General features: G+C 34.5%; 1 protein-coding gene and 1 long non-coding RNA gene across 2 annotated transcripts; one reads left to right on the top strand and one right to left on the bottom strand.

The window, feature by feature from the left end:
* Nucleotides 1-4,951: 4,951 nt before the first annotated feature.
* Nucleotides 4,952-6,067, bottom strand: LOC113765574. The gene is made up of 2 exons (XR_003467735.1): nucleotides 5,859-6,067; nucleotides 4,952-5,361 (listed from the first exon to the last, which is right to left on the bottom strand). It is a non-coding gene; the product is annotated as an uncharacterized LOC113765574 (long non-coding RNA).
* A 6,208-nt stretch (nucleotides 6,068-12,275) lies between these two features.
* LOC113766019 (keratin, type II cytoskeletal 60 kDa, component III-like) lies at nucleotides 12,276-14,589 on the top strand. Its single transcript, XM_027310250.1, has 2 exons — nucleotides 12,276-12,639; nucleotides 14,426-14,589. The coding sequence occupies exons 1-2, from the start codon at nucleotides 12,276-12,278 to the stop codon at nucleotides 14,587-14,589; spliced, it is 528 nt and encodes a 175-aa protein (XP_027166051.1).
* The last annotated feature ends 6,969 nt before the right edge of the window (nucleotides 14,590-21,558 follow it).

Here is a 21,558-nt window from a genome sequence, read left to right as displayed (position 1 = left end):
TTGATCCAAATAGGGCAGCTTTAAGAGCAAAAATATTCACCTATAATCCGAGAGTGGATATTGAATTTGAGAAGAATATGTTATTCACCAATGTTGATGCTTTTAGGGCTGCTTTGAAGGATTAGGCAATCCAGAAAGGTTTACCCATAGTAAGACTGAAAAATGAAAAGAAAAGGTGTACTGCTAAGTGTGATGTTGAAGGCTGTCCATGGAGAATCCATGCTTCTCCTGTTGGTGAAACAACTACTTTTCAAATTAAGTCTTACACACCTCAACACACTTGTGTTATGAACAATAGGAATGCGGAGGCTACATCTGATTAGATTGCTAAGAAACTAGTTCCACTTCTTCAGATCCATCCTCAAATGAATACAGAAAGTGTCTATGCTAAGATTGTATCAAATATGGTATGCATCCTAGCAAGATGCAGATTTGGAAAGCAAAGACAAGGGCATTGGAAGAGATACAGGATACACACTATGAGCCATATGCAAGCTTGCCCAAGTATGTTGAGAATGCATCTGCAAGATTCAGTTTGACAGACCAAATCTCTTGGTGGAAACCAGATTTCTGAGAATTTTTATTAGTTTCAAAGCACAAAAGGATGGATTTCTTAGATATTGCAAGCCATTTGTTGGTTTTGATGGTTGCCACCTCAAAGGACCATATGGAGGAATGTTGCTTACTGTTGTGGCCTTGGACACTACAAGAAAATTTCCCTATTATGGCATACTTGTTAGGGCACTATTTAATAAATGCCTCAAATAAACACTTATTAAGGCATTTGGTAGTTTGTGCCAAATTAGCACTTATTAATTAAATAAAAAAAGACAATGTATAAGGGACAAAGCTTATAAGAAAAACTGAAAACAAAAGAATATAAAGAAAATATTTATAGAGGCATTTTAGAGATGTGCCTCAACAACTATTAGAAGGAAAAACAATTGTTTGATGAAAAAATAAAAAAAAATTCCTCTAAAATTGGCGCCTAAAAGAAGCGGCAAAATTGTCCCAAATCCCAAATTTTGCAAGATACATTTTTTATTTACCCATCTTTCTCCCTCAGTCTCCTCTCGCAGTCTCCCTCTCGGTCCTCTACCAATCTACCCCCAAATTCTAATCTAACACTTTATTTTTCATTTACCCATCTCTTTCTCTCACACTCTCTCTCTCTCGGCCCTCTACCCCCAAATTGTTCTCCCAATCTCTTTCCTCAAAATTTTCCTAAAAATCATTGCCGGCTCTCACTAGCTCTCATCCTCCCAATCTCGTAACTGGAAGACAGCGGCGTCTCCCTTGCTGTGGCATTGGCCTTGGCTAGTTCCTGTAAGCGGTTACTTTGTTAATGAATTTCAGTGAGCTATCTTGTAATTTTATCTGCTGTTCTATGGGGTGTTCTCTCTCTCTCTCTCTCTTTTTGGTTTCTTTTGGTCTTTATGAAATCTGAATTTCTATTCTAAGAAAAGGTGTGTCTGGTTTGTCTTTTTCCTTCCCAATGAATTGTTGATCATTCTGCTCGCATTAGCCAAGGCTTTTCAAGTTTTATTGGATTTGAAGACAGGAAAAAGTTGAAATTATAGTTATGCTTTTCATCTCTATCCTTAATATTGCTTATTCTATATCAGGTTTCCAAAATGGAAGCCTTGAGAGAAATTGGCTTTTATGAATAGCTGTTGGAGCCTTAATTAGGAATAGACTGTAGTGCATAGGCTTTTCTCTGACATTTAGAACTATAGCTCTTCACTTTAGTGCCTGAAGCATAATCTGTTTTATTCTGATAATGGAGAGGAAGGATGCGTAGTAGCTATCATGTAGTTACATCATTTTCGATATTATACAAAGCTATGTACAGCATATAAACATATCCACTTACTGAGGTAGCTACAGGTAAGTTTGGCTTGCCCAAAACTTATCCATTTTCACAAGCTCATTTTCTAGTAATGTTCTAGAATGGTACAATAATATATCTACATGATATAGAAAGAGATTATTGTGAAACAAATAAAACGCTACCGAGGGAAACATCTGTGAAGGATTATTGTGCATTTTCGACTTTAACTATCAAAAATCAACATAGAGAATTTTTTTACCCCAAAAAAAGATCATAATCCATATATACTTTGTCACATAGTACAATTCTTCTTTTGGTTTGGGGTGTAGGGGTCAAGTATTTGGTGAAATTTGCACTACTTGAATTTAAGAGAGGTAAAGGATATGGTTTACTCTCTTACCAGTGGTACCATTAGAGATAACAAACTAGAGCCAGATGAGAGTCTTGGAGAGAAACAGAGCAAAAGTTGAGTTCTAATCTCCCCAGCCTGCAATGAAAAAAATGAAAAACTCAACTACATCAAAATAATACCATCAAGATATTTTAAAATGCTATAGTATCTGAATTTGGTTTATTTACTAGGAATAACATCCGAAGGGTATGAACTACCATGCCTCTTATCATCGATAGGTCTAGTATCACCATGAAGTAATACCTCTCTTGACATCTCACGTTGTCAAGACATGCTCTTGCTGTTACATGTTTCACAAGTATTCTTCTTCTCAAGCATCCTATATAATTTCAGGAAGCTCCCTTCAGAGGGAAGGAAGACAAAAAAATTGCCCGATTCTTATAATAGGCTATGTAACTCAATCGGAAATAAATCAAATATACAGCAATTCAAAATGAAATATTCAACATGGAACTCATATCTGGTGCACAACATTATGGTGCTTGCATACAAGTAATGATTGCATTTTTTAACTCAATTTCATTAGCATTTCCAACCGAGTTGAATCTATTTTAATACAATACAAAGTTATGCAAGATAAGTATCTGAAATGCTATCAAAATGGCTAACCTGTAGAGTGCATTGAGCTAAAAGTACCATGGATGGCCCAATATTACTTGGTACTGTTGACTGACAGGGCTACAAATGGATAACAGACTTGTTTTCATTTGGCTTACTTCTGCAGATTAGAATCTCTTAGATAACTGTGACGAGGAAATTTTTTCAATGAATTGCAGCAACAGCAAGCTCTGCTATGCAATTAAAGTCTCTTGTTTACATAGATAAGTGAGGAAATATGTGTTTCTTCTATCCGTTTCCACTATTTACATAGATATCATTCATCAATAGCCAACATCATACAAATGACATGATATCTTATTAAGCACTGCATATCTGCCTTCAGTTTTAGGGTATGCTGTATCACCCTAAAACTAGTAATGTTCAATTGGTGCTCCTATAGCTTGGCCAACAAAACTAGTATGTTTTTCCTTTTCTAACTTTCAAATTATGTTAATTGTTAATATCTCATATGTTTGTCTCATTCGATAATTATGATGGATTTTAATACATAATATACTTATGCTATAGGTAAAAATTTGCGAAGATTAATGTGCTGAAATTCAAAAGTGAAGAAGGTGTTGCAGCATATGGATACTTATCCATTTATATGGAAGTGCTATAACTGTAAAAGGACAAAGTGTTGCTGCATATATTACAAGAAGTTGGTCTACTAGCAGTTTAGTTGATTTTAGTTTAGCTGGTGCTATTTAGGTGAAATCGTTGGTTATGAGTACTTTAATTGTAATCATTGGTTATGGTGATAATTTGAAAGTGGTTTTTCAATCAAATATTGTTGGTTTTGGTCATTGAATGTGAGATGTCCAATATTGCCGTTTGTTTCTATTGATACAACAGGAATGTCATATTCACAGTAGTACCTGTGGCTAGGCATAAAAAAGAAAAAAAAAATCCAGTCTATTGAGGCACTTGTAAGTGTCATGATAAGGGTTTTTTGTAGTAGAAATTTTCTTGTTACGTAGCAGGTTTTTGAGGCATTTTAAAACATCTTTTAAAGGTTAATATAGAGGCACTTGCCAATATCTACATTAAGATATATAGTGACACATTTGCGTGCCTCAATAACAACTATTTTCTGACAAATACTATTGTCTCAATAACCTTGTTATGGCACTTTTAGATGTCTGAATTGTTTTCTATGTCATGGAACTTAATTGTGCCTTTAAAAGCTTTTGTGACATAGGTTTTACATGGCACACTAGGTATGTGCCTCAATATATTAAGTGCCTCAACAAGGTGTGACTTGTGACATTTTGATGTGCCTCTATAAGTTGTTTTTCTTGTAGTGGGATAGGAATAAGAGCATATTCCCTCATGCGATTGTTGTGGCTGAATGTGAAAACAAAGAGACTTGGTCATAGTTCTTTCATTTCTCTGAAGAATACTTTGGTCCATTTGATAGCCAATTGCCTCTAACATTTATGAGTGATAGAAAAAAGGTACTTTTTGTTCTACTCACAAATGTCCCATTTCTACTATCATATGACTTAACTGCCAATCTTCTATTTGCGCTAATTAAATTATGTTAAATGTGGGGTCTGAACTTAGCATATGAAGGACTGATACCATACACTAATGCAAGATACTACTGTAGGCATATTCAGAGTAACTTTAAACTGTCCTTTCGAGGGTAACTGCTTAGTAATTACTTCTAATAGGCAGCTATTCAGAGTAACTTTAAACTGTCCTTTCGAGGGTAACTGCTTAGTAATTACTTCTAATAGGCAGCTAAGAGCTTTGATGCAACTGGTCATAAAGAGGTAATGGAGAGAATTAAAGAGATAAATATTGAAGTTTGGAAATACTTGACAAAGATATGGCTAACAGCTTGGGCGATGATTACGGTGATGCACATGTTTAGCTGCATAGTCTACTTCATTTATGGTGGATTTTTCTTTTCTTTTGCAGATACAATTGCCGCTATTTAGCAACTTCAGATTTTGTTTTACTGAAAAATTAACACTTGTCTCACGGTAATTGAGAAATCTTCAATCCTACAACTGTAATGACCATGATATCCTTTGGTTTTGTTAGTCTTAACATGAATAATAAACGGAACGACCAACAATATACACATTTTACAAGTTTGATGAGTAATTTGGCATCTTTAATAATTGAAGGGCCAAAAGCATACAAACTTAATAATTCAAGGGCCATTTTAAGTTTTTTTGCCCTTTTCGAACTGATACCTTGAAATATAGATTTTATTTCATAAGTATTCAGTACATAGCACCTACCTCTCTTTTGCTGGTAAACATAGCAAAAGGTCTTTTCCACGTAATATGTAATGTTATGTTACAATCGTGGCGTAAGTAATTTAATTTATTTAGGTATCCAACTTTAAAAGGAGATTTCAATCAACTTCTACGAATTGGTTTCGCGGCCTCCAATCAGGGAATCCCATACCCATACCCAATTGGGATTCCCTCAGTCGGCTGACTGGGTTGATAGGATGGTATCTTCTTTGCCGCATACACTTTGCCATTACTCCCGTATTCATCTGCAATTTCAAAAGTACAGGATAAAAAATAAATGATCGCAGTTTCTGTCACATTAGAAAAGAATCTGAAGTTTAAACTTTAGTTGGTATACTGTTTTGACTTTATCCAATTGTCTTCGATTATTGTGTGATTTTTATAAAACTTGGAATGTACGCAGACACATCGTTGTACTCCTTAAAAGATTATATATATATATATATATATATATATACACGAACAAAACCCACATAATCAGTAAAATAATAATACAAATCTACACCAAATTATGTAAAAATGACAACAGATGCACATTACCGAACACACAGCCTTACCCACTCCATCCCCACAGGTGGAAGATGTAAACATGAATAATTACAAAGACAATTAAGACTTTTAAACGATGAGTACATATATACCAGTAATCTTTTTTCTCTTCTCTTTTCTTTTTCTGATCATTTTTATCAGTAATTTATAACTATGAGAGATGGAATTTTAGAACTGCAAAAGTGGGACTTACTCGTCTCTAGGATCTTTCTTGCTGATGAAGGTACTAGGATGGGTTGAGTTGAGAGAAAGAAGAGAAACAAAAGGGCAGTGATCAGAGCCTTGTTGTTGCCAGCCATGTTCGTTTGTTATAGAGAGGGTTGAGAACTTAAGATTGGTTCTATTCTAATATTCGTTTCTTGATGATTGTAGGCAGCGAACCAGACTTTTATAGCCGTTTCTGACCGGACCGACGGGACCGAGTTTCTCAGACTAATTGGCAATTTGCCGAGGTCCAGATGGGATGAGCTAATGTGATCCTATTCGAGTGGACAACATGAAATTGAGTGGCTCGAATTGGATCAAGCTGATGTCTACTATGGGATGTAAACTAGCGTCAGCAGTTCTGGGTCTATTTGGTAGGCCTACTTTTAGGACCAGGGCTATGGGGGACAGTGACAAAACAGTGTAAGGATTTTTGAATTAATAATTTTGCATATTCTTATAATAGACAAACAATTATTATACATGAAATTCATATAAATAATAATACTCCCTCTGTCGAGGGAAGGATGAAAACGCCAGACAATTAGTACTCTCCCAATTCCAAATTGTTTGTCGCATTTTTGGATTCCAATTTTTTAAAAATAATGACTTGATGATAATATTAATAGATTTTTTGTAAAATTACACTAAAAAATTTAAATTTTAAATTTGAATTTAATATAAAATATGAATAAAGAGTAGATGACATTGAAAAGAAGAAATCATAAATAACTTTGACTTTGATAAATTGATAAATATTTTAAAATATTTTAAAATAAAAAATATGACATTTTCAATGTAACACTTTCAAAATAAGAACCCGTGGTTCTCTTGTTTGCAAGCAATGGTATTGTGATTTTTTTTTTTTTTTGATAATATGGAGGTGGGTATACGCTTCCCGTCCTTTCATTTTTTTCTTCCCCACCAGGATCCCAACTTTATTAAAAAGGCTAGTGGCGTGGTGTCCGCATGAGTAAATTTCTGAAGAGCGTGATTCTTAAGATATTCCAAAAGAATGATCCAAAAAGTGAAAAAAATTATTCACTGAATGCAACGTTTTTCAAAAATTGCATTGATAGGATGCATTCTTTAATTTGTCTCCATTTTTTTTCTTAAAAATACATTCATTGAATATTAAAAAATTCATTCCAAAAGGGAAAATGCACTTTTCATCCATAATGTTTAAGGTGTTAATCAATTTGGTCTCTAAAGTTTCATGCAATATACATTTCATTCTTATAATTTTATAATATTGACTAATTCCATCTTTAAAGTTTCACGCATACACATTTCATCCTTCATAGTTTCATAATTTAGCTAATTGAGGACAATTGATATATTGTCAAGCAATTTGAATGTAATATCGTCGCTGGACCACAGCATGTCCATTAGTAAAATTAACATTGGATCAACAAAAACTTCAAAAAACTTTTCTTAATTCACTTTTTCATTTTAGTACATCAAAAACCTAAGAACCTTTTAGCGACCATTACTTTCTTCTTAATTACAATTGAACAAGAAAATCCATAGAAAACAAAGTCGTAGAAAAGAAACAATCCCACTATAACCAATTAGAGAAAAATGTCAAACAACTCCACTACAACCATATATCGTTTTGAAAAAAAACTCCACTACAACTAATTGGAAAAAAATATTAATGCGATAGACAGAATGGTTTGGATTGTCATTTATTTGCAAAATTTTGTTTTGTTACATGATTTTCAATCATCTATTTGTTTTTATCTTATATACATCATATTACAATTTTTTTTTTAAAAAAGGAGATAGTCTTCTATCCAAAAACACTTGTTGTTATTTTTGTAATTTAATTAATAACTAAATTAAGTATTAATAATACAATTACTAACGGGACATGTCATGATATTATGTCCAAATTAATTAACAATCATTTAATTATCCTCAATTGATAAAAAATATAAAATTATGAGGATGAAATGTGTTTTACGTAAACTTTAGGAATAAAATTAATCAAAATAATAAAATTATGAGAGTGAAACGTGTTTTGCATGAAACTTTAGAAACAAAAATTAATTAACATCTTAAACATTGGGATGAAAAATGCATTTTTTCCGTTTCAAAAACCTTTAGAAATTTGCTCACGTCCGCACGCCATAGTTGACCTCGGACATTCCCAATATGTGTCTTATCAATGGAGAGGACAAATAGTGCCCTTCTTTTTTTGATTAAATATACTACCCTTCTTAATCCATCTCCTTTCTCCAGTACAACCTTTCAATCCGCAAAGAGAATCACTGACAAAACGGCAAATTTCCAATTTGTGGGCCCATGGAACTTATCAATCCAAACAAACTAATAATAATATCACCCACACCAAAATAAATCCAAAAAATTTGGTCAAGTGTAGAATTAATTTTTGGGGAACTCAGTACCACCTGCATCAAAATCAATCCAAAATTTTTAGTCAAGTCTACAATTGATGAATGGGGCTCGGATGGTGAGGTTTTTTTTTTTCTTTTTTCACCTAAAGGTGCAGCTTTGTTTGGACTTTGGAGAGTGGTTGCCAAAGGGCTGTAGGAGAAAATAATGCAGGCTCGGTTCTTTCGCTCGGGGCAATGATGTACACAAAAATATACACTAAGTGGATCGGAGGGCTTCGCGTCAACTATAGAGCGTGAATATTTCCAAAAAATATATATATATTTCCAACATGGGTGTGTTTGGATAGGATTTATTTGCAAAATAATTATTTAGTTGTATCATAAATATATTTTTTAACACATTTTTTATCTTGACAATCACTTTTTTATCTTACATATATCATATTATAAAAAGTGTTACAATAATTATTTCAAATTATATTTTAAATAATCTCCTATCCAAATGTCATTTTATAAAAATAGAAGTGTCTCTATCAATACTCATAACATTCTTTCAATTTTACCCGACAAAATCGAAATTCAAATAATATGGAGACAGTGGATAAGAGTGGAGGAAAAAGGTAAATGAATATGTTTTGAATTTTGGAATTAAAATAAAAAACTTTTAGAACATGGAAAACTAAGAAACATGAAATTTCAATGGGACAGAAAAAAGTACTTCAAGTTAACATATATCTAGTGGGTGTTACTATTAATTAGAATGTGAAAACTCTATTCATTCAGAAAGAAAAACTAAATAGAGAGAGAGAAGACAGAAAGTTGAATTAATGTTTACAGGAAAATAAAAACAAAAAATAAAAAGATAAGGGCCAATTTAGAGGCTTAGTATGCATGTACATGTACATCAAATGGATGTAACATGGGAGTCGCCTTTCCAACTTCTTAGATTCCACTCACACCTTATCTAAGGCGGCGGAAATTCTGACCCCATCCTCCTCACTATCCCATGTTTCTTCTTCCAACTAGTCATGGCCACAATTTCAAAACCGTCGGTTCTAGTTCTTCAAAGAGATAGAACCAGAATCGCACCATATAAGATGGTTCTGGTTCTGGTTTCAGAACTGTCGGTTCTGGTTTTTCAAAGAGGTAGAAACAGAACCGCATAATTTTGATTTTGGTTCCTTATGATTCTGGTTCTGATTTCCGGTTCTGTATAATTGTATACAATTTTATTTAATTCCTTATCCTTATCAATTTTAATATAAATATAACAATATGTTTAAAATTTCAAATAAAATGTAAACAAATAAATACAAAATAAAGATAGGTGACACCCATGTATACAAGTTAGGTGAGACTCCACAGCTGTTAGACTAGAGTACCATACAGTTAGTTGGGTACAAGTTGTTAGAGTACTAATGATTTTGTAAATATCAAACCAACGTTATCGTTATGTTAAACCAATTGTATGGTATTTTAGGATTTTAGAGTTTCTTACAAGTTGCACTCAAATATATACACGATCAGCGCTAATACGAAATAATCTAGGCAATTAGTATTCCAAGTAGGAAAACAAAACAAAACAAAAATGCTTTACAAGCAACAACTATTTGTCTCCTGATAAACACATGTAACAATTAACCTCAAACAAATGTACACATTAGTATCTTAAAGATAAGAAAATCAAACTAGTAAAAACCTTCTAAAATATATCGCAATAGCATAAAATTACCTCCGATGAGTAGAAATTGTAAATAGAGGATTTGTTTCGCGATTCATTAATCAAGACCCGAAGCATTAACTATCTACCAAAAAATAAAATTAAATTGTGAAAGTAAGAAAGTAAATATCAAGTATGTGCGTAGATATCTTACTGTGTGTTTTAATGAGTGCCCCAAAGCATCAGTGAGAAAATTTCTAGAGTCAAAATCACTTGACCATCTTACCCCTCTTATAGTTATCACATTTTTATATTTTGGAAGGCTTATAAAAATGGTTACCATTGATTAAAGTCATCATAATAGAGTCAATGCCAGACTATTTGAAAATTATTGATGAAGGACAAAAAGGAGAGAATAGAGAAGGGGAAGCATTAGCAATACTTAAATATGTACTAGACTGGGAACAAGAGGGTGGAGAATTGACAATACTCAGCTATGTACAAGACTGGAGAGGGCTAAATTTAATTTCAAAGACTTTGTTAGGTGGCAAACACTAATTTGCTAAGGATCCACTTGAAAAACAATAATGTTTTATTTTAATGTCAAGAAGTAGAAATTTCAAGATCTTGGTGATTGGTCACCCTCCCCCCCCCCCCCCCCCCGCGCCACCTCCCATTTTCCACGTTGAGGATATGTTGATATAAAAAAAAAGAAGAAGAAGAAGAAGAAAGACTAGCAACACATCCTTATTCCTTAAAGAGTAGGGTAGGGAAATATATCCTCATCTTGACTTGGATGTCCTTTAGACCTTTGTCAAGAAGAATTAGGGGCAGGCTTAGTCTAAAAAAAAAATGTAAGACTCAGTCATTTTTTATGTATGTTAACTTTAGATCGTGTTCAAATAAAAGACTCGCAATTGGTTTGAAATGGACAAAGCTGTATAACAATTATTCAGTTGCATCCATTTGCGCCCCTATTCTTGCCAAAAAGGCCCATCAACAAATTTATTTGAAAACAACCACAACTGTCGCATCCAAAAATCATTTTTACTTGATCCTTATTTAATAGGAAGGAAGTAAATTCATACCTTTCTATTCTAAATTCACAATAAAATGGTATAAGGTGTAGATTTGGGATGGAGAGTTGTGGGCCTAATTTTTCTTGCAATAATTTATATTTTATACATCTTTGTTAGTCAATTATTCATCAGATTATATTGAAAGAACTAAAATTTCTAATAGTTGTCCAATTATATCATTACTCTGTATCTTCATCAATAGATTAATATATTTAAAAATCAAATCAACGACTTATTAGTTATATGAACCTCTGTAAACAACTATTTATGATCTCGAAAATATATTGTGACTCGTGGCAATACGTCCTTGTAACTTAAAGACTTGGGTATCTACACATCATCATCAGGACCAAGTCTTTTAGACCTTTGCCAATACAAGGCCTTACATTTAAACTTTATAAAAATCAACCACGAGTATCTGACCTTTACTAACAATTGCCTGCCATTAAAAATTGTTTGAAAACAACAATGACTTTTCTCGTCCAATATTACGTCAAGCTGATCATAAATGTTGGACCTTCGGGAACAAGGGCCCAGAATTCAACATGTTTGAAACCAACCAAAACTAATTTGATCTTGACGGTTGGACCTGCCCGTTTGGAAGCCAGGTTTGTAAGCAAGTTTTTTAAGTTTTTTACCTACACACTTCAAAATACACAAAACACACAAAAAAAAGGGAATTTCGCCAATTTGGTCCCTAAACATTTTCACTTAAATCAATTTTGTCCTTCATGAAATATTTTAACCAATTTAGTCCTTGAACTAATTTTTTACTTCCAATGTAGGACTTTTTACTACATTTTACTCAATTCGCGTGGACCAATAGGGGTATAATTGTCACACTGGCTTAATCTGCTATAATTATTCGTCGAGGAGGAAGAAGATTGATACACGAGGTGATTTACCTCCACTCGTTATGGCACCAGGGGCCGCCTACGAGAGCAACCCAACAACCCACACCATCTGGCCTTCTCCATCACCCCCACAATCCCATACAATTGAAGAAGCAAGAAAGAATTAAACCCGCAAACAGAAAAGGCAGAAAGAACTCCGATAGAAAACAAATGCAAGAATCCCAGAACCCAACCCTATTGCCTTTTCCAGCTTGCGGAAAAGAATGGCCTTGCAATCCCACTTCTAATTCACCTCCGGCCACCACCTCCGGCTGCGGAACAAGCTGGCCGTAGTCGAGTCCGCAGACCCTTCTACCCTCCTCTGCAGAAAAAGCCAAACTTGTAGCCAGTCAGGCTTAATTTAAGGCTTTGCAGATAACTGAAGAATTTTTTAAGTCTGGCGATGATGATGATATGGAGGATAGTGAGGATGATGATGATGATGATAGGCTGGAGGAGGAAGAGTATAGGTTTTTCTTTAAAGTATTTACAGAGGATAGGGAGTTGAGGGAGTATTACGAGAAGAATTATTATAATGGGGAATTTAATTGCTTAGTTTGCGGTGGTTTGGGGAAAAAGTTAGCTGGAAAGAAGTCTAAGGATTGTGTTGCTCTTGTTCAGCATTCGATTTCAATAGCCAAGACGAAGAAGAGGAGAGCTCATAGGGCTTATGGGCAGGTAATTTGCAAGGTTCTTGGATGGGACCTTGCTAGGCTTCCCACCATTGTCTCAGCATTGAGCGAAAAGCGTGAACTATGTTTGCATAATTCAGGCCAGGGTGAGGTTGAGGGTCAGGACAAATGCAAAGCGCATGTAATTTATAGTTCACGCTTAATTAAGACAGTATATAGAATTCATTTAATAAGGAAACCCTCGAGTTCATAATCATGGAAGCACAAAGTTCCTTTGCATGATTATGAACTAAGTTCACAATTGCACTAAGTTCCTTTGCACTCTTAATTCAGGCCAGATTTTCTTCGTTTGATTCGTACTATCTTAATTAAGTTAGCAAAGGAAACCCTCAAGTTCATAATCATTGGTCTTTTCCGGTTTCCTAAGCATTTTTCCGGGAAAATAGTTTTGGGCGTGCCGTGACTGCCGTCCCAGTCCGCCAATATATTGATGCCCGTCGCCCTCAATTTCTTACACTTTCTCACAGTTACTAAAAGCCCTAGCTCCGCAACAATTTCCCCTTTATTTTCCTCAAAAATGGCGTCTTCTTCGTCGGCGAAGATGATAGCGGAGTACGCCAAGTCCAGATGATCGTCGTGCAAAAAATGCTCGAAAACAATCTCTGCAGGTGCCTTAAGGCTTGGTTTAGTTACCAGAGACGCTCGAGGTTTCGACATGACCAAATGGCATCATTTGCATTGTCTGCATTTGAGTTCCCATTCCGATGCATCGCCGGAGTCCATCAAAGGATTTTCATCGCTCAAGGTAATATAGCATTTTAATTTCTTCCGAAGGATTTCTCCATTATTTTCTTTTGATTTAAGAAGATTTTAGTTTAGTAGCAAAATAGTAGGCTCTACTGGGAAGTGGAAATTACTGTTTGAAACTAACAGTTAAACTTTTGAATATTAGGATAATCTTGTTACCGTGAAATTAGAAATTTTCTTTTAAAAGAGATTTTTTTTTTGGCTGCTGGATTTGAAGTTGAGAGAATCTGTGTGGTCAACTTCATTTTATTTGGTTATTTTTGTGGTTGTGGCTATGCGGAGCAGTGATCAAGAAGAACTAAAGAAATTGATGAAGGAAAGTGTTCAGGTATATTATTTGTGAAAGGGAAAGTGTTCAGGGACTCTTCCTCTTCGGCGAATAATTGCGGCAGCTTAAGCCAGTGTGACAATTATACCCCTATTGGTCCACGCGACTTGAGTAAAATGTAGTAAAAAGTCCTACATTGGAAGTAAAAAATTAGTTCAAGGACTAAATTAGTTAAAACATTTCATGAAGGACGAAATTGATTTAAGTGAAAATGTTTAGGGACCAAATTGGTGAAATTCCCAAAAAAAAATTCTCTTCCCTTTTTTTTCTTCTTCCTCCCCCATCCCAACCCACCACCAACTTCGTCGCCGACCACCACCTCCGGTGCTGTTTCCTTTTTTTTTTTTGCCTTTCTCCCTCTCCCCGCCATCTTCCCCTGCCATCCTCTCCCTTTACCCAGTTTGTATGACCCCTTTTTTTTAAAAAAAATTCCCTTCCCCACTCCTCCCCCATCACCCTTCCCCTTCCCCTCTGGCCGATCTTGGTAGCGAGGCTAGATCGCACCGGGGAGGGGGATTTTTCCGCGCACCAGATTGCGGGGAGGGGGAGGAGAGGGGAAGGCTGAAAATTGCAAAAAAAAAAAAAAATAAAGTTGACTGGCTCGTGGAGGAGGTGCGCGTTGACTGCCGGGCGAGGGAAGAGGGAGGGGGAAGGGCAGGGGGGAGGAGAAGGGGAAAGGGAGGAGAGGGGTGGCGGGAGGTGGCATTGGAGGAGGTGCTGGTGGAGGAGCCGATGGTGGTGCTGGAGTTGGAGGAGGTGCAGGTAGTGGTGGTGGTGCTGGTGGTGTTGGGTTGGAGGAGCTGCTGTGGTGAGAGGTGGTGGTGGGAGTGGGGCTGGTGGTGGAGTTGGGGGTGGAGCAGGTGGGAGAGTAGGAGGAGGGGCTGGTGAAGGCATTGGTGGTGGTGCCGGAGGTGGAGCAGGTGGAGGCGTGGGAGGAGGGGCTGGAGGAGGCCTTGGCTGAGGTGCTGGAGGTGGGGCCGGTGGCGGAGTAGGGGGTGGAGTAGGCTGCGTTGCTGCTGGGAGGCAGAGGTAACGGGGAAGGAAGAAGAAGAAGAAGAAGAGAGGAAAGAAAAGAAAAAGGAAAGAAAGAAAAAGAAAAAGAAAAAGAAAGAGAAAGAGAAAGAGAAAAAGAAAAAAAAGAAAAGGAAAAAAAAGATTTTCACTTTACAAAAACTTCTACAAAAAAGTTTTTCACCTTACAAAAACTTCTAAATTGCATTACAGTAAAGTTTTAGACAAACTACCAAAAAATTCAGGTTTCAAACAGGCTTGAAATACATATTGACTTAAAAGTCCTTTAGACCACCTTGCAAAAGTCTCTTTTTTTTTGTGGTTAGCTTTTTATCCAAAACAAAAAAAACCAATGACCTTTTATGTATACAAGTTAGGTGAGACTCTATAGCTGTTAGACTAGAGTACCATACAGCTAGTTGGGTACAAGTTGTTAGAGTACTAATGATTTTGTAAATATCAAACCAACGTTATCGTTATGTTAAACCAATGATATGGCGTTTTAGGATTTTAGATTTTCTCACAAGTTGCACTCAAATATACACACAATCAGGGCTAATACAAAATAATCTAGGCAATTAGTATTCCAAGTAGGAAAACAAAAATGCTTTACAAGCAACAACTATTTGTCTCCTGATAAATAGTATCTTAAAGATAAGAAAATATATCAATTAACCTCAAACAACGAGAAGTCCTTTAGACCTTAAAAAACAGGGTAGGCAATATATCCTCATCTTGACTTGGAAGTCCTTTAGACCTTTGTCAACAAGAATTAAGGTAGGAATGATACCATTCTTGAAGGTTGATGGACAGGATTGGTCTGAAAAAAATGCAAGACTCGGTCATTTTTTATGTATGTTAACTCTAGATCATGTTCAAATAAAAGACTCGCAGTTGGTTTGAAATGGACAAAACTTCACAACAACTACTCAATTGCAACCATTTGCACCTATTTGAAAACTTTACAACAAAACTTTACAACTTGTCTTGCCAAAAAGGCCCATCAACAAATATATTTGAAAACAACCACGAACTGTCGTGTCCAAAAATCATTTTTACTTGATCCTTATTTAATAGGAAGGAAGTAAATTCATACCTTTCTATTCTAAATTCACAATATAATGGTATAAGGGTAGACTTAGGATGGAGAGTTGTGGATTTAGTCCCTATTGACTACTTTTTTTTTTTTAAACCTCGCCTAATTTTTCTTGCAATAATTTATTCATCTTTGTTTGTCAATTATTCATCAGATTATATTGAAATAACTGAAATTTCTAATAGTTGTCCAATTTTATCATTACTCTTTATCTTGATCAATAGATTAATAACGTTATATCATTCAACTTGCACGAAACTTTTGGAGGGTCTACAATGATAAAATTATTAACGTTCAAATGCCAAAACTTGACCCTTTATTCTTTTTTACATTTTCCATGTATAACTAGTAAGTGATGTAGTATATTGGGAACTATTTAGCATCAAATATGACTTTAAAATTAAACTTATTAGGGTACAGCCTAACCTGACCGTAATAGTAATATTGAGTTCATAGGCATTTTATATTTGCAGGGTCGGTTCATTAAATTAGAAAATTCATAAGAGTCAAACTGGTGTGCCAAGGATCTCATCATTTATAGTCACAATTCATTTTTTTTTTGGACAATATTACTACTAACCCAATCAGTTTAGAACTCGATAACGTTACAAAACTGACCTAAAAATTTCTCGTTCTCCCTTGTCTGTAATTTAGGGGAGGTTTTTTTGGGGCTTTTGGTCATCTCTTGGTTGGAGAAAAACAAATATATGCTCGAAACCTACATTTCAATGCAAACTCGCATGTAGCTCGATTAAACTCGAATTTTTTTGCATCCCTTTTTTAGTTTCATCAGACCATGTTGAACATTAATTTGAGACGTGCCAAGATAATGAGAAATTTATATATTTATTTTATTTCATAAGGATTCAGTACATAGCAACTCTCTTTTGTTGGTAAATAGAATAAAAGGTCTTTTTCCACGTAATATGCAATGTTGTGTAAGCGATTCAAAGACCTTATCCACGTAATATGTAACATAAGTGATTTACAATAATTTATTGTCAATAATAGTTGATCAGGAGATATCAATAACTTCCATGAACTGGTTTCACGGTCTCAAATCAAGGGCCATGTGATCCACCACCTGGGATTCCCTCAATTGGCTGAGGGGGCTTATAGTGTGGTTCGACATAGCCGGTTCCGAATCTCTTTGTCGCATATACATTTTCATGGCTCTCAAATTCATCTGCAATTTTAAATGGCAGGCAAGTTAGAATAGAATCTACGATAGATTATAGATGGCAGGCACGATGTGCTTACTTCTAGATTTCAAAGTGCATTAATAGTAAACGAATTAATTAAAATTTTATTTGCTTATTCAATTCTTTATTAAGTCAATTCACCCTTTAATTTGCCTTGACTACCTCAAAGAGATTAACCGTGGCAAATTAATAGTAATAGCGCACTTCTTCTTCTTCTCATTTCCTTTTCTTTTCTTTCTTTTTTTTGAATAGTAATACGGTTTTGACTTTGTTCAAGTGTCTTGGATTATTGTTGATTCTTACAAAATTTGGTATATACGTGCACATACGGTTGTATTTCTTAAAAGATTTTATATACATAAACAAAATCCATATATATATATATATATATATAATATAAATCATACATCAATCATGTAAATAAAAAAAAAAAAGACAATAAATGCTCACCACCGAACACAAACACCACCTTACCTCCTTCATTCCCATGGGTGGAAGATGTAAACATGAATAATGTGTCAAGAAAGCCATCACAAAGCTATAGGCTCTTAGACGATGAGTACATATATACAAGCATCTTTTTTCCTTTTTCTAATCATGAATATAAGTAATCCATAATAATGAAAGATGGAATTTTAGAACTACGAAGTGGGCCTTACTTGTTCCTGGGATCTTTCTCGCCATTGAAGGTGCAATGGGATGAGTTGAGAGTAAGAAGAGAAAGAAAAGCAATGGGATCAGAGCCTTGCTGTTGCTAGCCATTATTTGTTATAGAGAGGGTTATGAGAACTTAAGATTGGTTCTATTCTTGATGATGATTGTATGTAACAAGCCATATCCTTTTATAGCCATTTTCGACCAGACCCAGTTTCTCACCAATTGCATTGACAATTGCACGCCACTTCCTGTTGGCCGTTGGATAAGAAATCGGTGGTTCTCTTGTTTGCAAGCAATGGTATCGTGATTTTTTTTTTCTTTAATGATGTGAAGGTGGGTTTAGGCTCCCTATCCTTTTCTTTCCCCTCCTTTACTTTTTTCCCCTCTCCAGATAACAACTTTCTGAAAAGGCCAGTGCTGTGGTGCTCACACGAGTAAATTCCTTAAAATATTCTGAAAGGATGATAATTTTTCTAATTTTTTTTTACAAAAGGTGAAAAACACATTTGTTGAATGCAATATTTCTCAAAGGTTGTAAGCATAAATTGCATTATTTAATTTGTCTGAGTTTTTTTTTTCTAAAAATATATATATTCACTGTTGTTTTAAATTTTGTACTACATAAACTCGCCACCATTAGTAAATTTCCGCACTCCATATTTGGCCTCGTGCATTCCAAGTATGTGTCTCATTAATTGGAAGGACAAATACAACCCTTCTTAATCCATCTTCCTTCTCCCATGCAACCTTTCAATCCACAAAGAGATTCACTCACAAAACAACAAATTTCCAATTTGTGAAACACATGGAACTCAATAACATCACTTGCACCAAAATTACTCCAGAAAACTTAGTCAAGTCTGCAATTAACATGTGGGGCTCGGATGGTGGGGGATTTGGATCTGCCTAAAGGTGAGTTTTGTTTGGAGAGTGGCTGCTGAAGGCCTCTCGGGGAAAATCACTAAGGGCAATGTTGGCACAAAAATACCAAGAAAGTGGATTGGAGTGCCTAGCGTCAAAATTTGAGCGTGAATGTCATTTTCTTCTAAAAATGCCTATAGTAGTACTTTCAACATTCTTCCAATGTGTACCTTACAAAACCAACGATTCAAATGATATGGAGACAACGGATAAGAGTGATAAAAAAAAAAAGTAAATGAATACGTTTTGATTTTTTTTATATAAAATATCATAATTTCATTAAAATCTGCACTAATAGCAGAAATTACATCATCAAACATACACAGATATCAAAGCACAGATCTGAAGAAAAGATACTCCAAATCTGAAGAACAATAAAAAAAATACATTATAAATCTTCAAATTTAAAAATTGAGATAAAATAATTTTAGTTCCACGGACATTTGTGCATACTTCCAATCTTCAGATATGCTGATTAATTCCATCAAATCCAAATATTATAGTGAGATCTATCAAATAGATCCAAGAAATCCCAAATCTGATAATTAAAATTTGAAAAAACTCAGATCTAATAAAAGAACAATGAAAAAAATTATCAAAAACTATATTTCATTTCAAAATACATCTTATATTTTATTTCGCAGTGAAAACTTCAAAAACAATGATTACTAAATTTATTACTAGTGTTTTGTATATATCAAAATAAATTATCCCTGTAAAACTAAACATGATGGTGGCCACCCATGGGGCACTGCAGGGAGTAGCGGGTAGGCCTGTCAATCGGGCCTAATGAGCCAGGCTTTCACAAGTTCGAGTTCAATTCATTTAATTTGTAATATTTTCGGGTTTCGGGTTATGAGTTTCAAGTTAATAAATGTGAACCTCATACCCAACTCACATAATAGTTGGGTTGTGAGTCTTATTCGAGTTTAGGCCAAACTTACTTATTACTCCTTAATTTTCTTAATATAATTACTATAACTATTAAGTTGTAAAACTAATTTAACATTTACAAGACTACAATATTAAAACTAAATATGAACAAATAATAGTTCTTAAAAAATATATAAACCAAAAAATTTTCAACCATATTTATATTTAATTCGTTCAAAATACATGAAAAATAGTAATAAAACATGCTGTCATATGCCAATACATCTTTAAAAGTTGAAACTTTTTTATAGCCTTGTGATTTGAATCCAAACATGCTTGATGATTTGTGTTTCTAGACCAAAAAGAAATCAACCAATATTATGTCAACACAAAATTTATTCAACTAATAAGAAAAATTAGAGATTCAGTTATGCATTACTAATATTGGCTTTCAAGAAAACTCATAGAAGAGTTTTTAGATGTATTTTTGTGTTTTGTAATTTATATATGTTTAGTATTTAATATTACTATATTTGGATATATAATTATATATAACATCAAAATATAAATATTTTATATATATAGGTAATTAAAAGGCCGGACCTATATCGAATTTTAGCCTAATGAGGCCCAAACTCGGCTCATATTTAATTCGGAGCTAATTTTTAGGTTCAAACTCGAACCGATTCACTAAAGGGTCTGGCTCATCGGATTTTTTGTCCGGCCGAACAAATCGAGTTTGGGCTGATCCAGTGCCATTGACAGTCCTAATAGCGGGGCAGCGTGAGAGTGGGATTGTGAGGGATGAGGTGGGGACTGGGGGCTAGAGGGCGCTTTTGGAAGCTGGGGCGGACTGCCGCAGACGGGGAAGGGCTCTTCAGCCCAATCCGTCCTGTTTCCGTTTCTATAGAGAAAGGTCAGCAAAAGTAAGGAAAATTGGAAAGTGGCCGTCGCATGGGATTTTGATCAAAGCTTTTTCATTGCTTGATCTTGTATAGATAGGGCATAAATAGTATTGTGTATAGCTTTTATACTTTTACTTGGGATTTTTTTTTGTTCTCTCACCAAGGTGTACCAATTTCTTGAAGATCTTTTTTTCTTTTTAAATTTCTTGAAGACCAATAAAGTAGTTATATTTACAACTTACATTAAAAAGAAAACAAAATGCATCTTTAAACTTCCAATATTTTGTTTGTGTAATAAGGAAATTCTATTGAGCGTAAGCAATTCTTTCTAACGATATCAAAAAACATAAAATGATCAAAAGTTGTACAACAGAAAACCACTCTTCAAAAAAAAAAACAATTTTTTTCCGGACAATGTTGTGTTTCATGTTTATATGTATGTTGTCTTGGACATTCTTGAACTTTTTGGCGGAGATTTTAGTTGCAATATAAAATTTTTGGAATCCATCAGCATAAATAGTCCTAAACTCTCAGATCTGAATTTAATCAAATTGTCCTTCTAATCAAATGCTTCTCCTAATTCTGGCCCATTAACTAAAAGGAAAGGAAAAGAGTATATTTACCTGAAGCCAAAAAAACTAAAAAATATAAATAGAAAAATTTATAAGTTTTGATACCGATACCGATACCAACTAAATTCTATTTGGACAAGTACTACAACCAACTAAATCTGCCTGGAATTGATAAAAATTTAGCTTTAGCCAATTTATTCTGACTTTCTTGAATTTTACGAATTATTTAGTATAATCTGTCTCTAGAAAATATAGAACTACAACATAAATAGCATAATTTGTCTTGAAAATACTATCAAATTTTCCAGCATAATCTGTCACCGGAAATATAGAACTACAACATAAATGGCTTAGCCTATGTACTGATCATGGTTTAGATATTTCTCCAAAAGCTACTCGAATCACCTTTTTCTGTGGATTCAGTAGGAAAAATTAGTCATGGAAGATAAAAACGGTCAATCTCATTAAAACATTTCATTGCTTTAAATTTCTTAGATATCGAAATAGACATTTTTTTGCGTGTTTAAATCTAAAAAAAAGTAAACCAAAGAAGAAGGGAAAGGAGAAAGGGACAGAACAAGAAGACCTCTGAAATTTTACATGTTTTGTTGGGATAATTAAATACTTGCATCATTTGTTATACAAAGTAACAAGCCAACTTGAGTCGAACTTGAAAGTCTATTTGAATCTCGA

This window comes from Coffea eugenioides, chromosome 3 (assembly GCF_003713205.1).
Source record: "Coffea eugenioides isolate CCC68of chromosome 3, Ceug_1.0, whole genome shotgun sequence".
In the NCBI taxonomy this organism is placed as follows: Eukaryota; Viridiplantae; Streptophyta; class Magnoliopsida; order Gentianales; family Rubiaceae; genus Coffea; species Coffea eugenioides.
Note: the sequence above shows the minus strand (reverse complement) of the source record. Positions and strands in the feature narration are given on the sequence as shown.